The 27822-nt window shown below is 41.5% G+C and overlaps 1 protein-coding gene across 2 annotated transcripts in view; it reads left to right on the plus strand.

Moving 5' to 3' along the window:
- The window catches only part of ANKRD55 (ankyrin repeat domain 55), a 96869-nt gene that overhangs the window by 67849 nt on the left and 1198 nt on the right, over window positions 1–27822 (plus strand). For both annotated transcript variants that reach the window (XM_070519643.1, XM_014860370.3), the window contains 4 exons: window positions 9149–9333; window positions 14814–14981; window positions 18129–18790; window positions 26236–26328. In XM_070519643.1, the coding sequence (XP_070375744.1) occupies window positions 9149–9333; window positions 14814–14981; window positions 18129–18790; window positions 26236–26328 (1108 nt within the window). The remainder of the gene's footprint in view (window positions 1–9148; window positions 9334–14813; window positions 14982–18128; window positions 18791–26235; window positions 26329–27822) is intronic.

Below are 27822 nucleotides of genomic sequence, written 5' to 3' on the forward strand. Positions count from 1 at the left end.
GTCAATTTTCATTCTTTTACATGCGGCTTTCCAGTTTTCCCAGCACCATTTGTTGAAGAGACTTTCTTTTCTCCATTGTAGGCTCTCAGCTCCTTTGTCGAAGAATACCTGTCCATAGATGTGTGGTTTTATTTCTGGGCTTTCAATCCTGTTCCATTGATCTGTGCACCTGTTTTTGTACCAGTACCATGCTGTTTTGATTACTGTAGCTTTGTAGTATGCTTTGAAGTCAGGGATTGTGATGCCTGCAGCTTTGTTCTTTTTTCTCAGGATTGCTTTAGCAATTCTGGGTCTTTTGTTGCCCCATGTGAATTTTAGGGTTCTTTGTTCTATTTCTGTAAAGAATGTCATTGGGATTCTGATTGGGATGGCGTTGAATCTGTAGCTTACTTTAGGTAGTATGGACATTTTAACTATGTTTATTCTTCCAATCCATGTGCATGGAATGTCTTTCCGTCTCTTTATGTCGTCATTAATTTCTTTCAGGACAGTCTTGTAGTTTTCGTTGTATAGGTTTTTCACTTACCTTGGTTAAATTTACCCCAAGGTATTTCATTCTTTTTGTTGCAATGGTGAATGGGATTGAGTTCTTGAGTTCTTTTTCTGTTAGTTCGTTGTTAGAGTATAGAAATGCTACTGATTTATGTATGTTGATTTTATACCCTGCAACTTTGCTGTAGTTGTTGATTATTTCTAATAGTTTTCCAATGGATTCTTTGGGGTTTTCTATATATAAGATCATGTTGTCTGCAAACAGCAAGAGCTTCATTGCTTATTTGGATTCCTTTTGTTTCTTTTTCCTGCTGAATTGCTCTGGCCAAAACCTCCAGTACTATGTTGAATAAGAGTGGTGATAGTGGGCACCCTTGTCTTGCTCCTGTTCTCAGAGGGATGGCTTTCAGTTTTTGCCCATTGAGTATGATGTTGGCTGGGGGTTGGTGTATATGACCTTTATTATGTTGAGGTACTTTCCTTCTATACCCATTTTATTGAGAGTTTTTGTCATAAACAGGTGTTGGATCTTGTTGAATGCTTTCTCTGCAACTATTGAGATGATCATGTGGTTTTTGTTTCTCATTTTGTTAACGTAGTGTATCACGTTGATTGACTTGTGGATGTTGAACCATCCCTGTATCCCTGGTATAAATCCCACTTGATCATGGTGTATAATCTTTTTAATGTATTGCTGTATTCAATTTGCTATAATTTTGTTGAAGATTTTTGCATCTATGTTCATCAGTGATAATGGCCTGTAGTTTTCCTTCTTTGTGTTGTCCTTGTCTGGTTTTGGGATCAGGGTGATGTTGGCTTCATAGAATGTGTTAGGGAGTGCTCCATCTTCCTCAATTTTCTGGAATAATTTCAGAAGCATAGCTATTAATCTTCTTTGAATGTTTGGTAGAATTCTCCAGAGAAACCGTCTGGTCCTGGACTTTTATTTTTGGGGAGGTTTTTGATTACTGTTTTGATGTCTTTACTTGTTATTGGTCTATTCAGATTCTCTATTTCTTCCTGCTTCAGTTTTGGGAGTTTGTAAGAGTCTAAGAATTTATCCATTTCTTCTAGGTTGTCCAATTTGTTGGCATGTAGTTTTTCATAGTATTCTCTTATGATCTTTTGTATTTTTGCAGTATCCATTGTGATTTCTCCTCTCTCATTTCTAATTTTATTTATTTGAGTCTTCTCTCTTTTTTTCTTAGTGAGACTGGCTAAGGGTTTGTCAATTTTGTTTATTTTTTCAAAGAACCAACACTTTGTTTCATTGATCTTTTCTACTATCATTTTGTTTCAGTTTCATTTATTTCTGCTCTAATTTTTATTATTTCCCTCCTTCTACTGACTTTGGGCTTTGTTTGTTCTTCTTTTTCTAATTCTGTTAGGTGTCATTTGAGATTACTTATCTGAGATTTTTCTTGTTTATTGAGGTGAGCCTGTATTGCAATGAATTTCCCTCTTAGGACCACTTTTGCTGCGTCCCAAATGAGTTGGTGTGGCATGCTTTCATTTTCATTTGTCTCCAGATAATATTTGATTTCTTCTTTAATTTCTTCAGTGATCCATTGTTTCTTCAGTAGCATGTTGTTTAGTCTCCACATTTTTGCCCCTTTCCCAGGTTTATTCTTGTAGTTGATTTCTAGTTTCATAGCATAATGGTTGGAAAAGATGCTTGATATTATTTCAACGCTCTTGAATTTGTTGAGGCTTGCTTTGTTTCCCAAAATATGGTCTATCCTTGAGAATGTTCCATGCACACTTGAGAAGAATGTGTAACCTGCTGGTTTTGGATGGAGTGTTCTAAATATATCTATTAAGTCCATCTGGTCTAGTTTTTCATTTAATTCTATAATTTCCTTGTTGACTTTCTGTCTGGATGATCTGTCCATTGGTGTTAGTGGGGTGTTGAGGTCCCCTGCTATTATTGTATTGTTGTTGATATCTCCTTTTAGTTTTGTTAATAGTTGCTTTAATACTTTGGTGCTCCTCTGTTGGGTGCATATATATTTATAAGCGTTATGTCTTCTTAGTGGAGTGTCTCTTTTATCATTATAAACTGCCCCTCTTTGTCTCTCTTTATCTGTTTTGCTTTGAAGTCTACTTTGTCTGATATAAGTATAGTGACACCTGCTTTCTTATGTTCATTATTAGCTTCAAGTATTGTCTTCCAACCCTTCACCCTGAGTCTGTGTTTGTCTTTGGGGCTGAGGTGTGTTTCCTGGAGGCAGCATATTGTTGGGTCTTGTTCTTTGATCCATCCTGCTACTCTGTGTCTTTTGATTGGAGAGTTCAGTCCATTTACATTTAGAGTGATTATTGAAATGTGGAGGCCTAATGCTGCCGTTCTATCACTTGCATTTCCTTTGTTTCTCATCCCATGATTTTTGGACTACCAATTCAGGTAGGTAGTTTTCTATATTGGCTTTCTTCTTATTTATAATTTGTGTCTTTATTCTTGATATTTGTTTAGTGGCTACCATGTGGTTTGCATAAAACATCTCATAGATGAGATAGTCCATTTTCTGATAATCTCTTATTTCCTTTAATTAAGCCATTCCATCCCTTTCCTCTTCCCCTTCTAGGTTGTTATTGTCAGATTTTTTTTTTCCTTCTTGTGTTGTGAGTTTGTGGTTAAAACGACAAGATTATATTTATTCTTGGTGTTTCCTTTCCTTTTATCTTTAATATTATACTTAGCCTTTGATAACCTGTTCTGATGGAGAACTGCAACTTTTTGATTTTGTCTTTCTACTTATTTCCTTTGCTGTGGGTTTTGTAACTCCTTTCCTTTGTTTGTTTTTTCAGGGATGAGTGTCTTCCTGAGCATTTCTTGTAGAGGAGGTCTTGTGGCGATGAACTCCTTTAACTTTTGTTTATCTGGGAAAGTTTCTATTTCTCCATCATATTTGAAGGATATTTTCACTGGATAGGGTATTCTTGGCTGCAAGTTTTTGTCCTTCAGAGTTTTGAATATATCATTCCACTCGCTTCTAGCCTGTAAGGTATCTGCTGAGAAATCTGCTGACAGCTTTATGGGGGTTCTTTTATAGGTTATTTTCTTCTGCCTTGCTGTCCTTAGTATTTTCTCTTTGTCATTGACTTTTGCAAGCTTCACTACTATATGCCTTGGGGTTGGTCTTCTTACATTGATAAAGTTTGGAGATCTATTAGCTTCTGTCACCTGGAGTTCCATCTCTCTCCCCAGGTTTTGGAATTTCTCAGCCATTATTTTATTTGAACAGGCTTTCTGCCCCCTTCTTCTCTTCCCCCTCTTGGATACCTATAATCCCTATGTTGCATCTCCTAATTGAGTCAGATATTTCTCAGAGAGTTTCTTCATTTCTTTTTAGTCTTAGTTCTCTTTCCTCCTCTATCTGCAGCATTTCTATATTCCTATCTTCCAAATTGCTAATTCTGTCTTCCATATTATCAACCCTATTGTTCCAAGAGTCCAGATTTTTCTTAATCTCTTCCATTGTGTTCTTCATCTCCAACATTTCTGATTGGTTCTTCTTTATAGTATCAAGCTCTTTTGTGACACAGCTCCTGAACTCGTTGAGTTGTCTATCTGTATTCTCTTTCATCTCATTGAGTTCTTTAATGATGGCTATTTTGAATTCATTGTCATTTAGGTTATAGATTTCAGTGTCTTTGGGATTGTTTTATGGGTACTTGTCATTTTCCTTCTGTTCTGGAGTTTTAATATATTTTTTCACAGTGCTTGATGGTGTGGACTTGTGCCTCCACATATAGATAGAGTTTAGTTACTACTTCTACTTGCTTCTACTGGGGCAGGCGAGGGGAGCAGCAGCTGTGTAGTCTGCACTGACCAGGATCCCTGTCAGCTGTTGCTGACCAGACCTAGGCCCCTCCTCGTGATCACGGTGGCCCTGTGGGGTCTCTTGTCAGCTGTGGGGACAATCGCAAGGGGGCCTTCAGGTTGCTGGTGACTGCTGTCACAAACCACCTAGACATGCTCCCTCCTTAGGGTCTGCAGTGGTGTTATGGGCTTTCACAGTGGCCAGGAGCAGGTTCACCTAGACTTGCAGCTCTGCCACCGTCAGGGCCGTCAAGATCTCACTTGTCCATTATGGGCCACAGCAGAGCTATGGGTATCTACTGCAGTCTGTGGCTAGCTCACCCAGCTGTGCTGCTTCTGCCCCAGGGCCTTCCAGCTTTGTGATTGCCAGGTGGGGTCTCTCCACTAATGCCGAGTAGGGGCTTTCCCTGCGGTTGCTGTGGGGCCATGGATATTCCCCCTGGACCATGGAGCACACTCAGTGGGACTCCAACCTGCTGCCGCCCACTCACACAGTCTCTCTGGGTCTCCCTTGCCCCCTCAGGGCTACAGCAGGACTTTGAGTGTTAGAGGCAGCTGGCTGTCGGGTTGCTGCTCACGCTGGGCTCCTTTTGCCCCAGGGCCTCCCAGCATTCTGAATGCTGGTTGGGGCCCCTCTGCTAATGCTGAGTAGAGGCTTTCCCTGCAGCTGCCGTGGACCATGGATTTTCCCACTGGGATATGGAGCAATCGCGGGGGACTTAGGTAGGGCTGTAGTCACCTGTTTCTACCATCGCACCACTGATGTGCGCAGACGCCCGCCCTTGGTGCCGTGGTGATATGAGTGTGTCAACCAGTAGAAAGTCACTTGCAGATACTAGGCTGTCCAGGGGTCAGAGAGTTTTCACTTATCTCCACCTCCTCCCAGGGAGAAGTCCGTCCACCTTCCAGTGTATAGCAGTGCGGGTCTCTCTGGCATCCTGAGATGCCGTGTGGATATCCTTAGTTGACTGATGAATGTCCAATTAGTTGTAGTTCAAAGGGGGAGAGATAGAGAAAACTGCTCACTCCACCATGTTGCTGACGTCACTCTGTAAGAAGAGGATTTGCAATGTTCTTACTTCCCATATTAATGATATTCCCACCAAACGGAAACCACTCTCCATTCTTCCTAAGGGCCCTTCTGGGCAGCATCTCATTTCTTCTCTCTGGTGCTTCTTGGTCTTTGTGACCCTCCCTGGCCTCCCAGGCCTGGATCCTGCCTTTGGCTGACACTCAGCCCAGCTTGCCAAGAAGGGAATGCTGTTACCAAGAGACCACTGAGCTGGGGCCTCAGCTTGCAAACTAGTGCTCTCTAGAGCTCTCTCAAATTCTTGTGGCAGTAGACCATGGCAACCCCCCAGGAGAGGCTTTTAAAGCACCTAATGTTTTAACTCTAAAGGTCTCAGTTGGCAAGGCACACACCATTGCTACTGATGTTGCAGGTCTAAACGGCAGTTTTCACTTTCATTCCCCAGTATGAACATGCAGGATCAACAAATAGACCATTCCTTTTATCAGAGACAGATTGGTGTAGAGGTGAAATGCAAAGACTCTGCAGACGGTCAGTCCTGACTCTGCCACTTCTTGGCTATGATCTTGGGCAAGCTACTTAATCCCTCTGTGCCTCCCTCTTCTCCTCTACAATATGGGGATGATAAGCACACCCACTTCCTGGGACTGTTCTCAGAATTTAATGAGTTAGTACATCGAAATGCTTAGAATGATGCCAGCCACAGAACATTCACTCAGCAGATGTAGCTATCACCATTATTCCTGGGAGAATCTTCTTAGAAAGGAAAATAAGATACAATGATAATGTTACAATTGAGGACCAGGTATAGAGGCAAAGGAATTGTCTGGAAAATTCAGGACAAAGGGCATTTTGGAGGGAAAGTGTAAGGGGTGGGAGTGTCTTCATTTATCCAGAGAAGCTGTGTCATTCTCCAGCTCCCAAGGTAACTGCTCCCTTGGACTGGCTGGTCGGGATCCAGAAGAGGCAGGCTCAGGGGTCCTGGGCAGCAGCTCCTATCTCGGTTTGCCACTTCCAAAATGGTCCCCCTGAGGCTCAAGTGAGGAGGGAGGAAGAGAGAGAGTGAGGAGAGGGGTTTTACTTTTTCCATTTGTGCTTGATGCTCCTTCTTCCCACAGAGGGAGAACCAAGACAGGGCATTTTGCCCTTTGAATAACCTTGGCAACCTGAATTTCTTTACTCTTCCAGGAAATTGTAAATAAATTCATTGAGCTGACACTCTTTTTGCTTGTGTTTTTCTTCTCAAATGGCTAGTGCTTTTTAAAAGGGAGGGAGTCTCTTAATTGCTTCAAATGTGTTTTAGCCCCCTTCAAAATATGTGTAAGTAACACCAGGTGAAAGAATCTTGGAAAAGTTGATAAAGCAGGCATGAAAGCTTAGATGTGTTTAGTGTGGCCAACTTCTGCTGACAGGCATGCCATAGAACTTAACCAATTGATCCAGATTATTTAAAAGTCATTGTTAGACAAGAGAAGGATAGAGAGAGGAAGGGGAGGTTAAGTGGGAAGGTAAGAAGAAGAGAAGGAAAAAGGTTGTAGCAGGCCTGCTTTATGAGCAAGCAACCAGTAGTGGTACAGAGGGTCCCATGCTCAGAAGAGAGCCCTGTTCTTGGGGTATAATGCTCCATGGCTGCCATCCAGAAATTCTCAATAATTGTATCTTTGAGTTTGTGTTTTGTAAATGACGTCTGTTAGGACACTAGAGCCTCAGCTCACTCAGTCCCACCTCCCTGCCTCCCTGGGACAGATTCTCTGCACCCTGGCAGAGGCCTGGGCCCAGACTGGGAAAGGGTCAGGATCAAGCATGTACTAAATTGCAAGAAGGGGCCCTGGGAACCTGTGAGAGTTTGTGTTCAAGGTGAGAATCCCCAGCCTAAGGGAGCACAACACTAAATAACAAATAAAAATCACCACGACAGGTCGAGAGAGATACCACAGAAAAAAGGAATAAATTCTTTCCCTGTCATATGAACAGGGGGCGCCACATTTTCATTTTGCCCTGGACCCCACAAATTAGGTAGCTGGCCCTGGTTTTAGCATTTAACACCCACTCAACATTCTTCCGGGGCTCAAAGTTGAGAACTTCAAATGCCCCTGGCCCTTGGTCCCACAAGAGGTTTCAGGACTGGCGTCAGCTGCTGTCCCCTGATACAGTAGGAGCACACTCGAGGGCTCACTGTGCAAGGGTTCATTGTGAATCCAGTGGCAGGCTGAGTAATGAGATATCCGGAGAGCCGTACGTGCAAACAGACAGCAGGGAGGGAAAGGAAGAGGGAAAGGGAAAGCTAGCAGGTGCTGTTCCACAGAACTATGAAAACTGACTCAGAGGTTCTAGGACAGCCCTGGGCTCAAACAACCAGAGACAACACAGTGGGAAGCATACCAACAGGAAGTTTGATATAGGAAAATTTATTATGAAGTGACTTTTGAACAGCATTTGGAGTATATCAGAATTGCAGCTTTTTAAAAATCCAGCTCTCTCCTCTTTCCCAGGGTCCCTGAGCCTGGCACATGGCCCAGCTGCTGGTTCCCGGAATGACAGGGTCTCTCTTATTTCCTTACTCTGCTCGTCAAGCCTCCTAGGGACCTCCTTTCTGCCCATAAGACCATGTTCGTGGAGTTATAAGTTCTCTCTATGGACAAGTTGAGAAAATTAAAATGCTAATGAATTATTTGGATTGTTTTCTAATCTTTCCACAGATAGCAGGAGAAATCTGAAAGATAAGGCTTTCCATTGTATAATATAAAGGCAGAATTTTTTTTATGGGCCATTGAAGATTGATTGTCATCTTAAGTCCAAATATTTATGCAGCGTTTCTTGATTTTTCAGTCCAATGAAAGGTATTCAACACCAATAATATGCTTTGTATTTACTTATTCATACACGCTGAAGAGATGTAGGACACTCTCAGGGAGGAGCTGGTGGCTTTTAAGGCTGGGACAGGTTACCAAAAAGAGTGTAAAATAGCCTCCCTTCAAAGATAAGATAAAAAGCTTATTATAGGGGCCAGCCTGGTGACATAGCAGTTAAGTTTGTGCACTCCGCTTCTGCGGCCCGGGGTTCGCTGGATGGGATGCCGGGTGCAGACATGGCACCACTTATCAAGCCATGCTGTGGTAGGCGTCCCACATACAAAGTAGAGGAAGATGGGCACGGATGTTAGCTCAGGGCCAGTCTTCCTCAAAAAAAAAAAAAAAAAAAAGGCTTATTGTAGACCTGTACAGATGGACCCAACTTAGATGATTGCCTGAAGTTCTTTCCTTCTCATACTTTTTTATCTCTTTATTGATCAGCTACTTCATTATGACCCATTTCCTTTCACAAAGAATTTTCTGTGATTAAATTGAAAGCAATTTATAGCAATATGAGCATTATTGGATCATTTTAGTTGCCACACCACCGGTCAGTACTCATCATAGTCATTTTGTTAACGTTAAAATGAACTCTGCCAGTTTCTCAGCAAGAGAGGAAACAGAACAAACAGACTTAATGAGCAAGTTGTTGTCTAGGCGGCTCATGCGTCCTGCTGGCTCTGATGTCAGTCAATTCTACCTGTATTTCATAGAAGTCCTCCTTAGTTCGCTAATTATAGAAGACAATTTAGCTCTTATGGGAGACAGAAATCCCTGCAGGCACTTGAGACAAGTGGAAATTTGTTGGAGCATTTCTAGAGAATGTATTTTCTTTTCTTTCTTTCTTTTTTTTTTTTGCATCGTTCTACTTTGTATTTTTATCTTAGCATGCATAGACAGGGGAGAGCACTGGGTTATACATAATGAGCTTTCTTTGACCCTGTTTTCCAGAGTGGAAATAGAATTCTGTGTTCCATCATTCTGAGCCATCACCAGGGTCCAGCCATAATCAACTATGATGATGAGAGTGGGAAGACATGTGTGCACATCGCCGCGGCAGCAGGTTTCTGTGACATTATTAACGAACTGGCGAGAGTCCCTGAGTGTAACCTGCAGGCTCTGGATGTGGATGACAGGTATCCATGGCAACTCAGAAAGTGGGGGGAACTCCCACATATCTCCTCCAAATGTTAATCTCAAAATAAAGAACATGTTTAAGGAGTTATCCTATATGACTATATCCTTACTGCCAGTAATATTTACACGTGTGCTGTGACAATAAAAACTGCTCTATTTTAGTCAGGGCAGGAAAAATCATTGTTGTAGAGAGAAACGCTGTGACTGTGCAGTACTGTCAGATTTTGCACTTTTTGCTAAACATCCCCAGGGTTCTCAGAAGGCTTTCTGTGTATCAGCTTCCTGCTATATGCACTTATGTTCTTAACAGTAAGTCTTATTTTTTTCTTCATTCCTGGATTATGTCACAAAGTCAACAAGTTCTTGTTATCCAGACAAAAGCATAACAGAGGCTTTGTATTCAGAACTAGATGTGACCTTATCGATTTGTTTGGTTTTTTTCAATCATTAAAGATGTATTGGCATAGAAAAGGAAGCTGGGTCCAGAAAGGTGAAGAGACTTACCTCAGAGGGAGTTGGCAACTAAAGGAAGATTTGTACCCTTTTCTTCCAAACATCAAGCTTTTCACATATCATGCCCTTCATCCATAATAAACTTTGAGAGCTTTTTAATTCCAATGCTTATCTAACCTTTGCTTGGGTTAGGCATTGACTCAATGGAAATGTAGGCATAATATAACAACAAAGACTAATGAGAATAGGTATAAGCCTTGTACACCATGTATGGTCTTTTCACCCTCTTCTATTGAAGTACAAAATTAGCCATCCACTTCTCACGATTTTAGATACCCCAAGAAGCATCTCCTACTCCCTGATGCCTGAAGTCATTGTAACACATGGGAAAAAATTCTTGGGTTCCACACAAGTTTCAGAAGCTGGAGACAGTTAATGATAACTTTCATTAAAATGGAAGTGTGTCATTGAAAGCAGACCTTTTCCAAAGAACAGATGTTGTTACCCGACCAGGTAAGACAGTAGAAGGACTTCGGTTACATGAGGAGAAAAGGTAAATGATCCAAAAAGAGAAGAAAGGAACACATTTAAGAAAGGAGGCCTGGAGAAAAGTTTGCCTGCTTCAGAATACTTCTAGAACCAGCTCTGAATAGAATATTTCTCATTTTGTATTATCACACACTTAGCGAAGAAAATCCAGTTCCCCAGGCCTCAGGGGAGAAAGACCCAAGGGGAGAAAAAAAGTGCAAAAGATAGGATCTTATGAGGGTTCACCGGGAAGCAAAGTCTCACAGAAAGTCTAGTTCCTGCTCCAAAGCTCAACCCGTATGTTTCAGGCATGGAGCAAATCCCGCCCTCTATTTTGTTTCATATTTTCTGCATTATGCAACTGTACCTTCATGTTGAGACTATAAGCTTGTGTTTATAGTAGAATTTTTCAAAATTTTCATAGATTTTAGTGCTTTAAGCATTTACAATAATTGTGACTTACCTTTTCTTCTTCTTTTTCCGAGTGGAGAGAAAGGGAAGAAAAATAAGGCAATGCTAAAAAAAAAAGAGAGAGAGAGAGAGAGGGAAAATATGGGGGCACTCATCATCCTCCTAGATATTACAACACTTCGTAAATCTGTGGTATTTAAAACATGGTGGTACAAGCCTAAGATTGATGGCATGGAACATATAACCCAGAAGTAGCTTACACAGCTTAAATGTCTCAAATTTCATCAGTTAGGAGGACACACTTTCTTTTAATACCCAACTCATTTGTCTTCAGGAAGGACAGTCTTTTATCAAGTTCTCCTCCCGAAATATTTCTGAGAATTCTCTAGGGAATATTTACATGTTCATAAATCATTCCTCGGCTACTGATACCTCAACCAACACTGCATTCTGGTACCCATCATCTCCTGACATCCAGAGATCACCTCCTCAGACCATTGCTCATCTCTGATGAATTCTGCCGGCTCATGGGTCGTGACCCTCCAGCCCTCACTGTGATAGCTGAGACCAGTCTGCTGTGTTTGCAGGAAAATCCTGAGCTTAAAGATAAGAAAAGAACTACAGCTTCAGTAACTGGAAACTGGATTCTACAGATTGCCCACAAAGGCTCCATGTGTGTTATTAGAAGTTATCCATATGCTCTCCTTGCTCCTTGGCAAGATAATTTAAATTTTCTCCGTTCTTCTGGACCTGTTTTTCCATGTTGATGGTCAGAAGAACTAAAACAGTCTTAGCAATCGTTGTAAAGAAGTATTTCACCATGCTCCAAAGTGAATTGTCACGTGTTAGTAACCCTGACTAGATTGATGTCCAACCCTCCATCTACTTAATTTATTGGCAATTTATTTTCTCAACAGGAGGCCATAATCTGGCTGGTGCTTCATCTTGTTTCATAATAAATATTGTCTGGCAAGGCCTCTCTCATGTGGGATGGAATAAATCATATCTGCCACATATTCAAAGAAGCAATATGATTGATCACTAGATTGAAAAAAATATATGGTCCTATTAAGTGTTCTCAAATTGCTGCATATGGCATAACATGAGGAGGAGAAGGTTGGATTGACAGAGGACACAATCTAGGCATGGGGACTCTGGCCATATCGTGCACATGGCTCCACTCCAAATACTAAGGCCCAAGCTCCTTCACAGATAGCCCCAACTGAGCCCTTCTCTGTCCATCCCACAGGTGGCCTCCATGTCTGAGAGACCACTTGGCTCTCTCAGGAATGCCCTTCTTCCTAGGGTTCAGGCCTCAGCAAGAGGCCAAGAAGAGGCCCTCCATGTCCTCTTTTCCTACGCCAGTGTTGATCCTATGGAAGATTAGCCATTCCCTTCAAGGGAAACCCCATTTATAGGTATGTCATCTTGCCCTGCGCCCCTCCTTAACTTCCTCTGGTCCCATTGCCTAAACACATCATGCAGACATCCCCGCCTCCCACTTCCCAGCAGCTCTGCCAAGGAAGCAAAGTTCTGGGCCCCTTGGCTCTTGCGTCGAGTGGTCTTCTCTACTCCTTTATCACCACTTATCTTGTCTGCCTTGACAGCTGAGAGGGGCCCCTTTCTACTGTTGGGGGACTACTTTGCTCCAAATCTGCTCTCGGTTCTGGGCTTGGCTTTCTTCGGAGACAGAAAAACACTATTTCTCTTACCTGCTCTGCTACATCACTGCCCTGAGGTTGAGCACGATGTCAGCTGCCTCATTAAACGGGGAAAGAGGAAGGACAGAAAAATATGCATATAGGTCAGGATTTCAAAATATGGCCCTGCCACGTTAATAAATGGTGTCGAAAAAGTTGGCTATGTAATCGGAAAAACAGTCCCCTTGGCTCCACAGCTCACCACACACTTCAAAATACACATACAGACACATGTGCATGCAGGGTTTTTTTTTTTTTTTTTTTTTTTTTTTTTTTTTTTTTTTTTTTTTTTTTTTTTTTTAAAGATTTTATTTTTTCCTTTTTCTCCCCAAAGCCCCCCGGTACATAGTTGTGTATTCTTCGTTGTGGGTTCCTCTAGTTGTGGCATGTGGGACGCTGCCACAGCGTGGTCTGACGAGCAGTGCCATGTCCGCGCCCAGGATTCGAACCGACGAAACACTGGGCCGCCTGCAGCGGAGAGCGCAAACTTAACCACTCGGCCACGGGGCCAGCCCCGCATGCAGGGTTTTTTTCTGATGCAAATAAATCTAGAAGAAAACACTGGTTTTCTTTTTATTTCATTCAGTAAAACTTACTTTTTGGGGGTGTACAATTATATGAGTTTTAACACGTGCGTAGATTTATGTAACCACCACAAACAAGATTCAGAACAATTCTATCAACTCCGGTGTCAACTCAGGTTGTCCCTTTGTAGTCCAGTACTTTCCCATCTCTAAGATCTGGCAACCACTGATTAGTTCTCTTCTCTACAGTTTTGCCTTTTCCAGAATGCCATGGAAATGGAAATATGCAGCGTGTAATCTTTTGAGGCTGAATTATTTCACTTAGCAGAGTGCATTTGAGATCCATCTCTGTTGTTCCACATATCAGTAGCCTGTTCTTTTTTATTGCTGAGTAGTATTCCACTGTATGGATGAACCACAGTTTGTTTATTCACTCACCTTTTGAAGGGCATTGGATTGTTTCCAATTTTGGGGTGATTATGAATAATGCTACTATAAACATTCATGTACAGTTTTTTGTGTGAACATAAGTTTTCATTTTTCTAGTTAAACATCTAGAAGTGAAATTGCTTGGTCATATGGTAAGTATGTGTTTAACTATAGAAGGAACTGATAAACTGTTTTCCAGAGTGGCTGATACCATTTTGCATTCCCACCAGCCATGTATGAAAGTTCTAGTTGCTCCTTATCCTCAGTGGCGTTTGATATTGCTAGGATTTTTGCTTTGTTTTGTTTTTTAGTCTTGGCCACTTTGATAGGTATGTAGTGCTATCTTAGTGTGGTTTCAATTTGCTTTCCCCTGATGACAAATGTTATTGAGCACCTTTTCATGTGCTTATTTACTAGTCATACATCTTCTTTGATGAAGTGTATGTTCTGAGCTTGTGCCAATTTTTTTAGTTGGCTTGATTTTCTTATTGTTCTATTTTGAAAGATTTTACATATTCTGAACATAAGGCCTTTGTTTGATATGCAATTTGCAAATATTTTCTCCCAGTCTCTGGTGATATTTTTTCCTCCATTTTCATAAGAAAATACTGATTTTACAGTGTAATAAAGATTTAAATACTGATGAATATTTATCTACCCTCTGGCTGATGAAGAACTTTGTAAGCATAAAATCATGAAAGAAACAAAAAATGAAGTGGGAATTAAATGAGATTATTTTTTTAATTTTATGGAAAATCACTAAAAATTAAAAGTCAAGTAACAAATGAGAGAAAATGTTTGTGTAAACATAACCTATAAAAGATTGATACCTTTAATATATAAAGAGCTCTATAGATTAGTAAGAAAAATTATCAGTCTAATAGAAAAATGGAGAAAGTACACTTTATTAAGAGTCATTTCAATAAGGAAACTCAAATGTCAAACAAATATATATTTCAAAAGTTCAACCTCACTATTAATTAAAGAAATGCAAAAGATAGCAACACCGAAGTGTCATTTTGACTGCCACTTGACAAAGACTTTTAAAGATGGTAATAACACTCAATATTAGGAAAGGAATAGGGACATAGCTGGTAGGACGATGAATGGAGTCAATCGTCTTAGAAGGTGGTTTGGCACTATGTATAAAGAACCTAAAATTTTTCATACCTTTTACCACCACTTCCTCTTCTAGAAAATTCTCAGAAAGACCAGAGAAGGCGACAGGGCAGAGAATACTCAGAGCTGGAGGAAAGACCCCCCCGACATGTACACCATCACCCTCAAGCCCCATTTAGTCTATACTCTTTCCATGCTATAAATAGCAACAAGTTTTCCCTGCCATGACCTGACTTTGAGCAGGAGCTGTTGCCAGCTAAGCAGCCTGTACCATTCATGTGCTCAGACTTGTGTTGTTCCCACATGGTCCCCCAGGACACCCCTGCACTGGGCCGCAGCTGCAGGGAAGGCAGACTGTGTGCAGTCACTGCTGGAGTTGGGCATCGACAGCAACCTGCGCGACATCAATGAGAGCACGCCCCTGGCCTACGCCCTGTACTGCGGCCACACAGCCTGTGTCAAACTCCTCTCCCAAGAGAGCAGGTGAGCGCACCAGGAGGCACTCATTTTTTTCTTCCTCTCAGAGATTTATAAAATTGGGTGAAATTTTTTTAATTGCTGATGTGCAAAACCAGCAATAACTTAATAATTGTGTTTGCCATTATTTAACACGTAGTAATGTGTTCTCAACTCTGTGGAGCAAAATGATAGCAGTAGCCTGAATCCATCAGCCTAACAGTTACTGGATTTTAATCCTTCTTTCCTTTTTCTCCCTTTCCCCTTTCCTTTATACCATGTTCTCTTAATCTTCTTTTTGCCTAAACCAGCAGTTCTCAAACTTTTTCTTCTCAGGACTCTTGCACACTCTCGAAAATTATTGAGGACCCCAAACTCCTTTTGTTCATGTGAGTTACACCCATCAATATTTACGGCATTAGAAACTAAAACTAAGAAATTTTTAATAAAATATTTTAGTTATTCATTTAAATTAATAATAAACCCATTACGTTTACATGTTAACATAAATACTATATTTTTAGTTAAAAATAACCTATTCTTCAAAACCGAAAGGAAATTTAAGGAGAAGAGCAGCATTGTTCTACATTGTTTGCAAATCTCTTTGATATCTTAATAGAAGCTTAATAGAATACAGCGGGATTCCCACCTCTGCTTCTGAGTTCAATCTATTGTAATATGTTGTGCTGATTGAAGTATATGAAAACAATCTGGCCTCACATAAATATGTAGTTGAAAAGGGAATATTTCAATAGCCTTTTCAGAAAATTGTGATACTTTTCCTTTGATATTACACCAAACTTAACAAGTAGTAGTTTCCTAAAGGTTAGTTACAATGTGGACTCTGTCACCATATCAATGAAATATTTGGACTCTGTTACATTAAAATTCATTAGTCAATCTTGCACTTTAAATAGGTCTTATATCCATGCATGATTTTGTAACATCTTGCTTTGCTCATTTGGAAAATATTGGTTCAGTTAGTCATGAGTATCTTCCAAATGACACATTTCATTATACAATATCAAAAAATCACATTTGTTGATATCACCACTGATCTTATCAGAAAAACCTTTGTGTATCAGGAAGCTGTCAAGCTGACAGTGTGCATATGAGCTTTGTAAAATTCAAATTTTTTTTAAATTTTTTTTTTTCCCTTTTTCTCCCCAAAGCCCCCCAGTACATAGTTGTATATTCTTCGTTGTGGGTCCTTCTAGTTGTGGCCTGTGGGACACTGCCTCAGCGTGGTTCGATGAGCAGTGCCATGTCCGCGCCCAGGATTCGAACCAACGAAACACTGGGCCGCCTGCAGCGGAGCGCATGAACTTAACCACTCGGCCACGGGGCCAGCCCCTATAAAATTCTAGTTTTTACTTGAAAGCTAAACTTTTGTCATTGGCAACAATTACTGTCAATTGTTTACCTTGAAATGACAGGCTCACTTAGTTCATTTTTGAGAAAATTTCTTCAAATTCCTAACTCCAAATAACCATAGTCTGTCTGTAAGTCATAAAAATGGTGTTCTGTGAAAAAAAGTATCTAGTTCAGCTGGCACAAGTGGTTTACCTCAAGACAACCATCATAATTCAGTATGTAGTAGAATTGCTTATGAGTACTTCCTATTTTGTAAAAAAAATGTGTATTCGAGGATCAATATTTAATAAAGTTAACATTGGACATTATTAAGTCAAATGACAATTTTTTAATGCAAGTCCATTGATGCTACTGCCTTGATTGGTGCTAGTTTCACCCACTATCTGTATTGCACACCTTGGTACAAAAGGCAGCTCACCAAAAAAGATGAATAACATCTTGGTATTATTATGAACATAGTTTTAACCTCATGAAACCCCTGAAAGACTGTCAGGGACCCTGTCCCTGGGATTTAGTGGACCACACTTTAGACCCACTGGCCTAAATCACAACCTATAACAAGAGCAGAAGATAGATTGTAGAAGATGCTGAAGCAGCATGAATTAGCATAGGGGCGTATTCTGTGTAGAGAAACGTGACAGAATGTTCGAGATCCCCAGGGGTTCTGTCTGGTAGTATTAGGAGTTCAGAAGCTCTGTTGAATATTTCAAAAAGCCTATTGGAAGGTGAAAGAAGGAAGATAAAAATACATCGTAGGAATAAAGATTCAATTATGCACTGTGTGACCTGCAGAGAAAACATTCATTATATGAAACCAAAATAAGTGGTGATGTTTTTCAAATTACAGAGTACAATATCTCACGCCAAAGAGTAATGCTGCAGTCTGGCTTTTAGGGCATACACATGGGTCAGGTTTCATCATTAACTCATACCACAGAAAGCATTAAGTCAATTGTGGCCTCAAAAGAGAATAACAGAATTTTCCAAGGAACAAAAACAGATTAGTGCCTCAGGGAAACTCTCCACAAAAGAAGAGCCAGCCGGACAACTGCTGACCTTTCTTCCTTCAGAATTTGCCTGCCCATTGGGCATCGCTCACTTCTCTTCGGCAGCCACACCCGACCTCTGGCATACACACTTCCTCTTCTGCAGCTCGAGCCCAGACAAAAGCTTCTTTCCTTGACTTCCTTTAGTATACTATTTTTAAAATATTTTTCAATAGAAAATTTAGTAAAAACTGAAAAGGAAACAACGAACACACAAGAAGCCTAAAGTGGCAGGCTTCCTGAGGTGGATAATGTCAGCGCTCTGCCCGGGGCTCCTGGGATCCCTTTCAGAGAAAGCCTCAAGCCACACTCCCCCACCTCTGCAACCTCCACCGTTTCTACTGAACTCAACCCTTGGCCTTCATCTCTTTTGCTTAAAGTTTACATTCCTACTGATTGTCCTTAAGAAGTCAGAATAGTAATGCTTTAAGCTACTTTCAGCTTAGTTTATCCCCTGCTGAAAACATTATCTAGGGGTAAATTTTGAAAGAACGGTTCCTGAGGAAGCAAGAGGAATCCGGCTAAGAAATGTTCTTATTGGGCTGAGACAGACCATGGCAAGGAAGGGGATTGCCAAGGGTGTGGCGAGTTCTTGCACATCACCTTTGACTTGAGATGGCTTTGGGGTGTCTTTGGATGATCTAAGACAACTTGCTCAAGCAGATGGAGTAGAGGGAAGTATTTTGTTGGGTTCATGGTGCTGTCTCCACTTCCTATGCTCACATAGCATCCTTGTTATTTTATATTCCCACAGAACAGAGTCTGCTCAACCCCTTCCTTCCGAGAACAGTAGACCCCAGAAGAAGGAGGGTCGGTTCAGCATGCTCAACCAAATCTTCTGCAAGAACAAAAAAGAAGAGCAGAGAGCCTATCAGAAGGATCATAGCAGGGACCGACTCAGTGGGGAGCACACCTCGGAAGTTGATGACATCATCACCACCTTTGACAGCATCGTGGATACCAACTGCCAAGAACGGCCTGGTAATCAGGTGGCTATGGTCGACTTTAAGAAGAGGACCTCAGAGAATTCAAAATATCTCTTGCCAGAAAAGAAGCCTCTGGCTCGGAAAGGGCTTCCACCAATCAGAACGCAGAGTCTCCCACCCATCACCATGGGCAATAACTTCCTAACGACCTCCCAGGGGGCCACTTCCCATGTCGGCCTGAGCTCTGGTACTCATCATATGGCCCAGCAATCTCAGAAAAGTCGAAGTGAGCAGGATTTATTGAATAACAGAACTGGCTGCCAGGCATTGCCAGATAACCCCTGGAAAGGTGATTCTAATCAGGTGCTCTACAAAACTTGGACTGTGTCTTCTTCTGATAAGCTGCTAGACAGATTGCTCACCAGCAGGTCCAGTCACCAGGAGGTCTCAGGGCCACCACACCTTCCTTATCTACATAATCCATCATCAGGTAATGTTCTTGCTTCTTTCTTCCTCTTTCCTGGCAGGCTCCAGACAAGAAATGTCTCTGGCTGGCCTTGTGGCCTGGCATAGTGGTAATGTTCGGTGCATCTGCTTCAGCAGCCCGAATTCGCAGGTTCGGATCAGATGTTAGCTCGGGACTAATATTCTTCAAGCTAAAAAAGAGGAAGATTGACAATAAATATTAGATCAGGGCTAATCTTCCTCAGGAAAAAAGTCTCATACAGTTCTGGGTTGGGACCTGGAGTGACAATAGCCTGGATGACAGGGCCAGAACAAAATGGGCCACCTATTTTCCTTGAATCCACTGGATTCAAGATTTCCGGGCTATGGACGCATTCTGCTTTTTCATCCTGAGAGCAATCATCAAGTAAAAGTATGTGCCTTATCTTCCCAGAAAATATGTGTGATAACTGGCAGATTAGAGCAGAAATATTACTTTTTCCACTAGCAAGGATTCTTAACCAGGAGTGCGTGGCAATATTACCTACGAAGGGTTGATTTGTCTGTTTTATTGTTTGTTTTTAAATCAGGTGTTCAATCTCCACTCCAGACCTACCAAAGCAAAATCTTGGTGAGGGAGGAGGGAAAATGGCAATGCCTTCTATCTACGTGTAGGAAGAGAAGACAACCAAGAATTTAGGATTCAAGTCTCCACACACACCAAAGGGCTACATGGCAACTCTCCTTCCTGCCTCTTCCCCCAGCTATCCAGTGCCCCTCATCCAAAGCTACCAATGGCATTGATTTTTTGTTTATCCTTCCAAAAATACTTTATACACATATCTATACATGAAATATGTATACATATGTATATATAGTCCCCTTTTAGATAGATGTATCACGCTAAAGAATTTATATGTTTATACACATACAAGCAATATATATCTATTTCTCCCCTTTTAAAATAAATGCATCACCCTGAAAAATTTATTTTTATTTTTTTAAATGGTGCACAAGTGATTCTGATGCACACCAGAGACTGGAAACCATTGTTCTAAAGCAGAGGCTACAAAACAGCCTCCCAAAATAAGTTCATTACTGCGTATCTTGCTTTATTTTTAAGTGAATTAATTGCTAATATTTAAAAATCATAAAGTTTTACCCAAAAATATAAAATTCCAGCTTCTCTGGAGAAATTGAAAAGTCTGGCACCACAGGACCCAAATGCCACTTGGCAATAACTGCCCGGATCTGAGTGACCACTATCCCCTTGGACACCACGTAGACATCACTATCCCCCATCCAGCCCAGTCCATACCACTCTCTAGCATCTCTCCGTGGAGTGTCAGTTCTTTATCAATGTGTTGTTGTTTTCCTTATGCTAGGGTTAAGAGGAAAAAATGATACATTTCTTGAACTCATATTTCTGCCAAAAGTAGAAGAATGAAAGACGAAGAGGGCTATGTGTATTTTAAGAAGTGGATGAGGGCCATATATCTTTGGAAATAGGAAACATTCTGTCCTGTTTAATATGCAGCACGAGTCTGGCTCTCCTCACTCACTTATGTGTGCCTGGTGTCTCAAACCTGTGAGGTAGAGTATGGCTTCCCTCCATATTCATATGCATTTAAGCACAGGATAAATATGGATAAGCACATGAAGGCTATTTCCTAGTGCTTGAGAAAAACTCCACTCAAGATTTTACTTCCTCCACAAAACGCTGAACCATTTCGTTGGTGGCATGGGTAATGTTTTCACTTTTGTTCCGCGGAAGGATAAGGAAGGAAAGATATTGGTCTGCCATCTTTTGTCACTTTAGTGGCCTCCAGGGCCTTGACCCAGCCTGCTTTCTGGAGTTAGTCCTGTCCTGGCTAATACCTTCTCTTTTGAAAATCTTTCGAAATTTTTGAAAGTCTTGTTTTTTTCTGTTCCCAAGACAACCATTGGCTGTATTTCTGTTATCAGTTAGGATTGGGTTCAGCTGCCTGTAGCAGAAATCCAAAGTAAGAGAGGTTTAAGCAATGTAGAAGTTTATTGCTCTCATATGAAAGAAGTCGGAAGTAGGTGGTTCCTGGGTGCTTGGTGGCCCCATGATCACCCAAGAGCCAGGTTCCTCCCATCTGTGTGCTTCACAGCTTAACATATGGCTTCCATCCTTCAGGTTATTTCACAGTCCATAATGGCTGACAGAGCAGGAGAAAGGAAGTGGAGAGAGGGAATGAGATGAATGGCTCTCAGCTGAATCAGCTCTCATTAAGAAGTCATCTCCCATAAGTCCCGTATGTCTGCTTACATCTCATGGGCCAAAACTTTAGTCACATGGTCATGACTATCTGCAAGGGAGCCTGAGCATTGTACTCTTTTATCTGGGCACATGGCTGTCCCTCCAAAATTGGATTTTTGTTTCTAAGAGAGAGGAGAGAAGAGATATTGGATAGAGAACTAGTAGATTCTGTCACATGAGCCACCTAAAACTTCCTATATTATTTGAAATAAAAGGAAATTCAATAAAATTGGTTTGAAGATTTGCTTCACTTTTCCAGTGAAAAGTAACTTGAAAGGTCCTGGGGGGGGCAGAAAAGCAGAAACAAAATTCTCCATGGGGAAACTTAAATAATCAGCTGTGTCTTTATCAAAGCATTTATTTTTTTTGGCCAATGTTCTTGAGTGCTGATAATAACTAGGAATCATTCTAGGCAACTGAGTCATGATAAGATAACTCCCCCAAGAATCTTCAGCCTATAAAGGAGCTTTAAGGGATATGGATTTGCTAAAATGATTGTGCAACTGACTTTGCATCGATTTTCTTCTCAGGTTTAGATACAAGATCATAGGGTTTTTCAATGGAAAGCACCTTAGTCATTCACTCATTTATTAAATGATTATTGAGTGTCTGTCATCCTAATTTATCAGGAGGCAGCATACTCCAGTGGGTGAAATGGGTTCTAAAGCCCACTGTCTGGGTTTAAATTCTGGCTCCGCCACTTACTTGCTGTTGCTTAATCTCTCTAAGCCTTTGTCTCCTCATCTGAAAAATGGGAGGGAATACCTAATTCATAGGGCTGTGGATTGCTTTTAAGATTAAATGAGTTGATACAGGTAAACTACTTAGAACAGTGATTTAAACATCGTACTAAACACACACACACGCATTGGTTTTCTTTTTAAAACTATGCCAGGCCCTATGCCCTAGAGATAAGCTAGAGATGACCTTTGTTTTGAAGATGATGAAATTTAAGTAAATGTGCTAGTCAACTGCCTGTTTGCTCTCAGACCTAGTCTTTTCCCTCCACTCTACGCTGAATCTCAGGGAACTACACTTCCCAGGCTCCCTTGCAGCTGCTTCCAGGTGCTTTGGGCCAAGTACTAGGAGGCACACAGAAGAGTAAGGGCAGGAGAAAGAGGGAAACGGTGTAGTTCTACACAATGTCCCTCTGCTTCCTGTGGAGTCTCCAAGAGTGGCACCAGCTCCTCCTAGACAGCCCCTACTCTCTGGTTCTGGCTCCCACCAGCTTCTGGGCCTTGGTTTTACCACCTCTTCCCCTTATCCTTTCAGGCTAGATGTGGTTTCATCTTCCTGCTGTGGCTTGTCTCTAAATTGTCCTTCTACCTTGTCCTCTGGCCTCTCTGCTTTTCTATCACCAGTATAAGCAACTTTCTGTATGAAATTCCCTCTGTTTCAAAGACTGAGAGAGGTCTCTGTTTTCCTGGAGCATCCCTGATTGATAAAGCAAAACATGTCATCTCTCTGGGCCACAGTTTTCTCACCCTCTGGATACAGAGGCTGGGACCATTTTGTCTCATGGGGCCCTTTTCTAGTTCTAGCTCACGTGGCCTAGAAAAGTTAAAATGGTTTGCTTAAAGTCTCCCAGCTAATTAGTGACATATTTAGAACTTGAATCCAGATCTTCTAAAGAGGAAGGCATCACCCTGGCAATGTCTTTCTCTCTTTAAATCTCAAAGTCCAGTTGTCACTATGCTTACCAATTACCTACAATGCAATTTTCTTGGAAACTATATTGTCCTTCCAAAAATAAAAAAGATTTGCCCTCCTTTATGGATTTATTTCTGTTGACATTTTTTGAAGTATTGTTTTTCGAGTTTCTGAGGCTTCTGACACAGTTGGGAAGGTTCCTTTAAGTGGTTTAAGTTGTTAGTCTAAGTGGGTTGAAACTCAGCAGATTTCTACACTGAGCTTCCATATTTGACGTGAAAGCTAACGTGGTAGAGCAATCGAATACTGTCAATCGTACTGGAACCTAGATAGCCCCTTAACTCTGTATTTTCTGCTTTCCTGCCCTAGGTTTAATAGAAATAATAGGGGCTAGCAGTGCTACTGTTTGAATTCCTGGCAGTCAATATCCTGTGCTTGCATCAGCAACCCTGAACATTTAGCTATAATGATTATTGCTTAACATTTATTGAGACCTGTCAGTGGGCTAGATGGAGAGAGATGGGGGGGTGAGGCACTTATCCTAATGAGGGAATTTGGAGCACATCAGCTTAATTCATGGCCAGCAGCTCTCAGAGAAAATGGAACAGAAAACTCTGTGGTGTTTTCTACCAGCCTGGTTATTTACAAGCCATCACAAGGAAAGTAAGAAAGTGCTGGCTTCCTCTCTCCCTCAAGAGAGAACTTACTTCTCCAGAATTTTCTAGACTATCCTAGGAACAATGCCCTCTCCTCCCTGTGTGTGTCTGATTCCATGACCCCTCTATTTAAACCCAGCAGAGGCTTTGCATCTTTCCGGGACAAAGGCAGGATTCTTCAGCGTGGCCTGGCCTCACTTCCCATTCTCAGTTTCTGCACCTCCCATGTTCAGTCCTCTTCCCCCATCCCCTTTAAACAGTTCTTGGAATAGCTCTCAATTCCCTGACAACCCCACACCTTTTCACTCTATGACGCCTTTGCCCATGTTATTTGTGTTCTATCCACTGTGCTTGTCCTACAAGCTTTTAAGAACCAGCTCAAAACTTACCTTCTATGTGAAAGTCACTCTGACCTCTGTAGGAGGTGTGGCTCTTTCCTACTGTTCATCATAAAAGAATAGCTCCACCCCGTTGAGCCTCTCCTAGGGCAGTGAACTAGGTACTTCCCCTTCAACAACACTGCTGGAGAGGAGTTTTTATCCCCATTCTAGAATGAAGAAATTGAGGCTTAGAGAGGTCAGCCCACCTACTTAAGGCCACAGAGATAGTTAGGAAGTGGTGGAGCAGACACTGGAGCGAGGTGTATGGGAATCAAGACACCTTGACCTCTCTGGACCCCGCTCTCCTCTGTGATGCCCTCACAGCTCTACTCTTGAGCTTCAAAAGTACGAGTTTACCTGTCTGCTTTCCAACATATACTGGGAGCCCCTCCTGAGCCCCTTGCCTCCTCCTCTTTGTATCCTAGGCTCAGGAATACAGTGAGTATGCAGTGGATGAATGCTGAATTTATTTATTTGTTATTATTATTATTAATCTTTCATTCACTTCTGGTTCCTTCCTATAACTGTGAAAACCTTTCCTGCCTTTTTATTCCAGGCGAGTGGGCCTCAACTCTGTCCCCACAGGCTGGACACTCTGTAAAGGTGCCTGCAGCGCAGATAAGAGAGCTTTGAGCTGTGCACAGCTCCACCCTGTCCTTCAAACCTGAGCAAAGTGCAATGTAGTTTAACTCTCCTCCCACCTCCCAAATCACTGCCACAGCCCCTCTGGGCCCACTTCTCTCATCCTATCAATATTGCTTTGGCTCTTAGGGAGGCAGGATAACATGGGTGTTAAGGTCAAACAGGCCTAAGTGGGAGCCTAGGCTCTCGGGCTTCCCATTATGTGACCTGGAGCACATTTCAGAACTCCCCCAAACCATAGTGTCCTCATTTGTAAAATGGGGCTGATAACAGTATCTATTCACAAGAGAAGGTGATTGTTAGGATTCAATGAGATTATATATCATTATCTCATTTCTTAGTTTTGCAAATTTTTGCTCAAGTATTCAGGGATGAAAAAGGGATGAACTGATAAAGGTTTACTGTCATTCTACTCAGGAATGTTTCCTTTTACAATAATGGCTCAGGAAGTTATTTGACCTTCAGAGTTCAAAGGAATAAAAATATAATGGCAAAATGTCCACCAAGGAGACTGGAAATTTTGCTCCAGCTTCATCAGATGACACTGCTCAGGTGGCTGCCCCTACAAGTCTACCGTTGGACTCGCCTAAGCAGGTGGAAGGTGGATCTTGGCTAATGCTTTTTGAAAATTTTCCCTTATGTTAAGAATTCCTTCGCCCAAACAGAAGACTAAAATCCTTAATGAGTGTTACTATAGTGATTCTGGTTCCACTAGGGGACTAGGCAAAAGGTCAAATGAATACCTGCCCCATGTCCAGGAGATTGTGTTAAGTACTCCACAGAATTAAACTATAACTGCTAATGTTTATTGAGTGTTTACCCTGGAAGCTAAATGCTTTACATTTGTTCTCCTATTTAATCTTTATGACCACTGAAAAACACAGATACAATTCTTTTCACCATTTTATATATGAGGAAATTGAGGTTTGCTTGCCCGAGCTGAGAATCACGGGAGCCTAATCCTGTCAGATCCCGGAGCCTGAGCTGTTCCTTATACCATTCGATCACTTTTTTAAATGGACTTCACTTTTGTGTACTCTCTTTTATTTTCAGATATTTGGAACATTCATCTCTTGTAATCAGTAGTGTGTTGGTAAATATTTAATAGCTGGCTCCCCAGGAGAAAATCAGTGCTTGCTGATTCCCGTGGTGTAGATACTTCCACCATGGCCAATGTCAAGCCACCAGTGTGCTGTCAACCAGCTCACAAAACCCCTGAAAATTTAACCCAACGGCTCCCAAGGGCCAGTACGCGGGGCTCCAGCACAGCGAGGCTTATAGTCTAAATTAGACAATGGCAATTTGCCAGGTGCTTGCACCCAGCTCCCATCTTCTGGGTCACTGATTCTCAGTCCTGGCTGCATATTAGAATCACCTGAGAGCTCATAACACTCTGATGCCCTATCCCAACCCTGGAGATCCTCATTTAATTGATCTGGGGTTTAGCCAGCGCAGCATTTTTTTTAAACTCCTCGCATAATTCCTATGTGCAGCCAGGATTGAGAAACACTGCTCTGCAAGAATACATCCTATTCATCACCTGCTCATTCTCACAGATTTGACAACTATGTGATGCGTTAATGCCCTATTTTAATTTTTCAAACTTTTATGTTTTATAGAGTGGGTGGCCAACTGTGCTTGTTTATAAAATGTTATTTAAACTAGTTCATCCAAGAAATGACTTCTGAAATCTTTTCCTTCATTTAAACAGTGACTGGCATATAATAGAAATAATAGTAATGTGTAGCTATTATTATTGTTTTTCTTGTAAGTATCTTAAATTTAGTAATCTCTAACGACTTTTACGAGTCTCTTATCCATTGGATTTTATATTTGCACTTGAGTCTCAAATAACTGATGCAAATATGTTTGTCTCCAGGACAAAGTTTTCAGCATCTTTCCCCAAACAGACCCAAAATCAGGGACCTTCCTTTCACCCGGAACAACCTAGCTCCTCTACCGGACCAAAAATGTAAGTATTGGGAATCTTCCTCAGCTTCCTTTGCAAGTGTTAACATGTCTAGACACAACTAAATGTTATTTTTTCAGTTTACTTTCATTTTTGAAGGGAACATCAGGCACCAAGACTTGAAAATTACAGGAAAATAGAGTAGAAAGTCTTTAAAGCTTCATCCAACTTGGTAATGTTTGTTTTTAAAAAAATAGCCCCCCCCTTTGAGGAATTTTTGTGCTTGGACTATAAAAACAATAACAAGTTTATTTTGCTATGTACTATTTCATGTTTTTAAGAAGGTGCTTTAAAAATTCTTCTGTTAAGACTGGCCTCTTGACATTGGTTTCCTTATGATGTCGGATGGATAGAAATGTGTGCCACCTCTGTGCTCACAAGCTGTGGATTCCTAAGCAGAAAGGAGTAATCAAGTCGATGCTGTTCATCAGTATTACTTTTGGCATTATTGATTCACTTTGTATTTTATACAAAAATTTCTCACAATATAAAATATTAATATATGCTATTTGGCCAGTGATCTTCAAGTTTGAGTCTGCCTCATTATTACCTGGGATGCTTGTTATAAAGTAGATTCCTGAGCCCCACACCCAGAAATTTGGCATTTGTATATCCTCCTATCTGTACTCTGAGGCGTGTTCTATTATTATTCCTGTTGTACAGATGAGAACACTGAGTTCAGAGAGGTCATATGACTTACCTGACCTCACTTAGGCAGTGAGTAGCAGAGCCAGGAGCAAAACTACAGGATACTGAGTCAACTGCTTCATGAAACAAGCAGGACCAAGTGGATTCTAACTTCCTTCCTTCCTTTTCTTCTTATCCCACCCCACACATTTATAACATGTGCACATGCGTGTGCATGCACACACACATACCCTCCACATCCTCTTATCTGCAGGTTGGATGATTTAGGAGCAGCCCTAACTTTTTCAGACAAGTTCCTTAACCTTTTTTTTTTTTCGAGGAAGATTAGCCCTGAGCTTACATCTGCTGCCAATCCTCCTCTTTTTGCTGAGGAAGACTGGCCCTGAGCTAACATCCATGCCCATCTTTCTCTACTTTATATGTGGGACACCTGCCACAGCATGGCTTGCCAAGCAGTGCCATGTCCGCACCTGGGATCCAAACCAGTGAACCCCGGGCCACCGAAGCAGAACGTGCAAAGTTAACCACTGCGCCACCGGGCCGGCCCCTTCCTTAACCTTTTTATACTTCTTTTCCTCAGTTTGCATCTAACAGTGGCGCCAGCCTGATAAGATTAGTGGGAGGATTAAATGAGATAATGTACGTAAAACTCTTGGCAACTGCTTGCACAGAGTAAATATCCAATGTCTTCCTCCCCCAGGCTGCGGTTTGGAGGAGACCAACCAAGAGTTCTAGAACTCTTTAGGTAAACATGATGAACCATGACGTCTTAGTATAACCCCATCTTTTTGCAGATAAGGAAACAGAGAGGAGGAGAGAGATATTCAGTCACACAAAGAGTTAGTAGCA

The sequence above is a fragment of the Equus asinus genome, chromosome 10 (genome assembly GCF_041296235.1).
Source record: "Equus asinus isolate D_3611 breed Donkey chromosome 10, EquAss-T2T_v2, whole genome shotgun sequence".
In the NCBI taxonomy this organism is placed as follows: domain Eukaryota; kingdom Metazoa; phylum Chordata; class Mammalia; order Perissodactyla; family Equidae; genus Equus; species Equus asinus.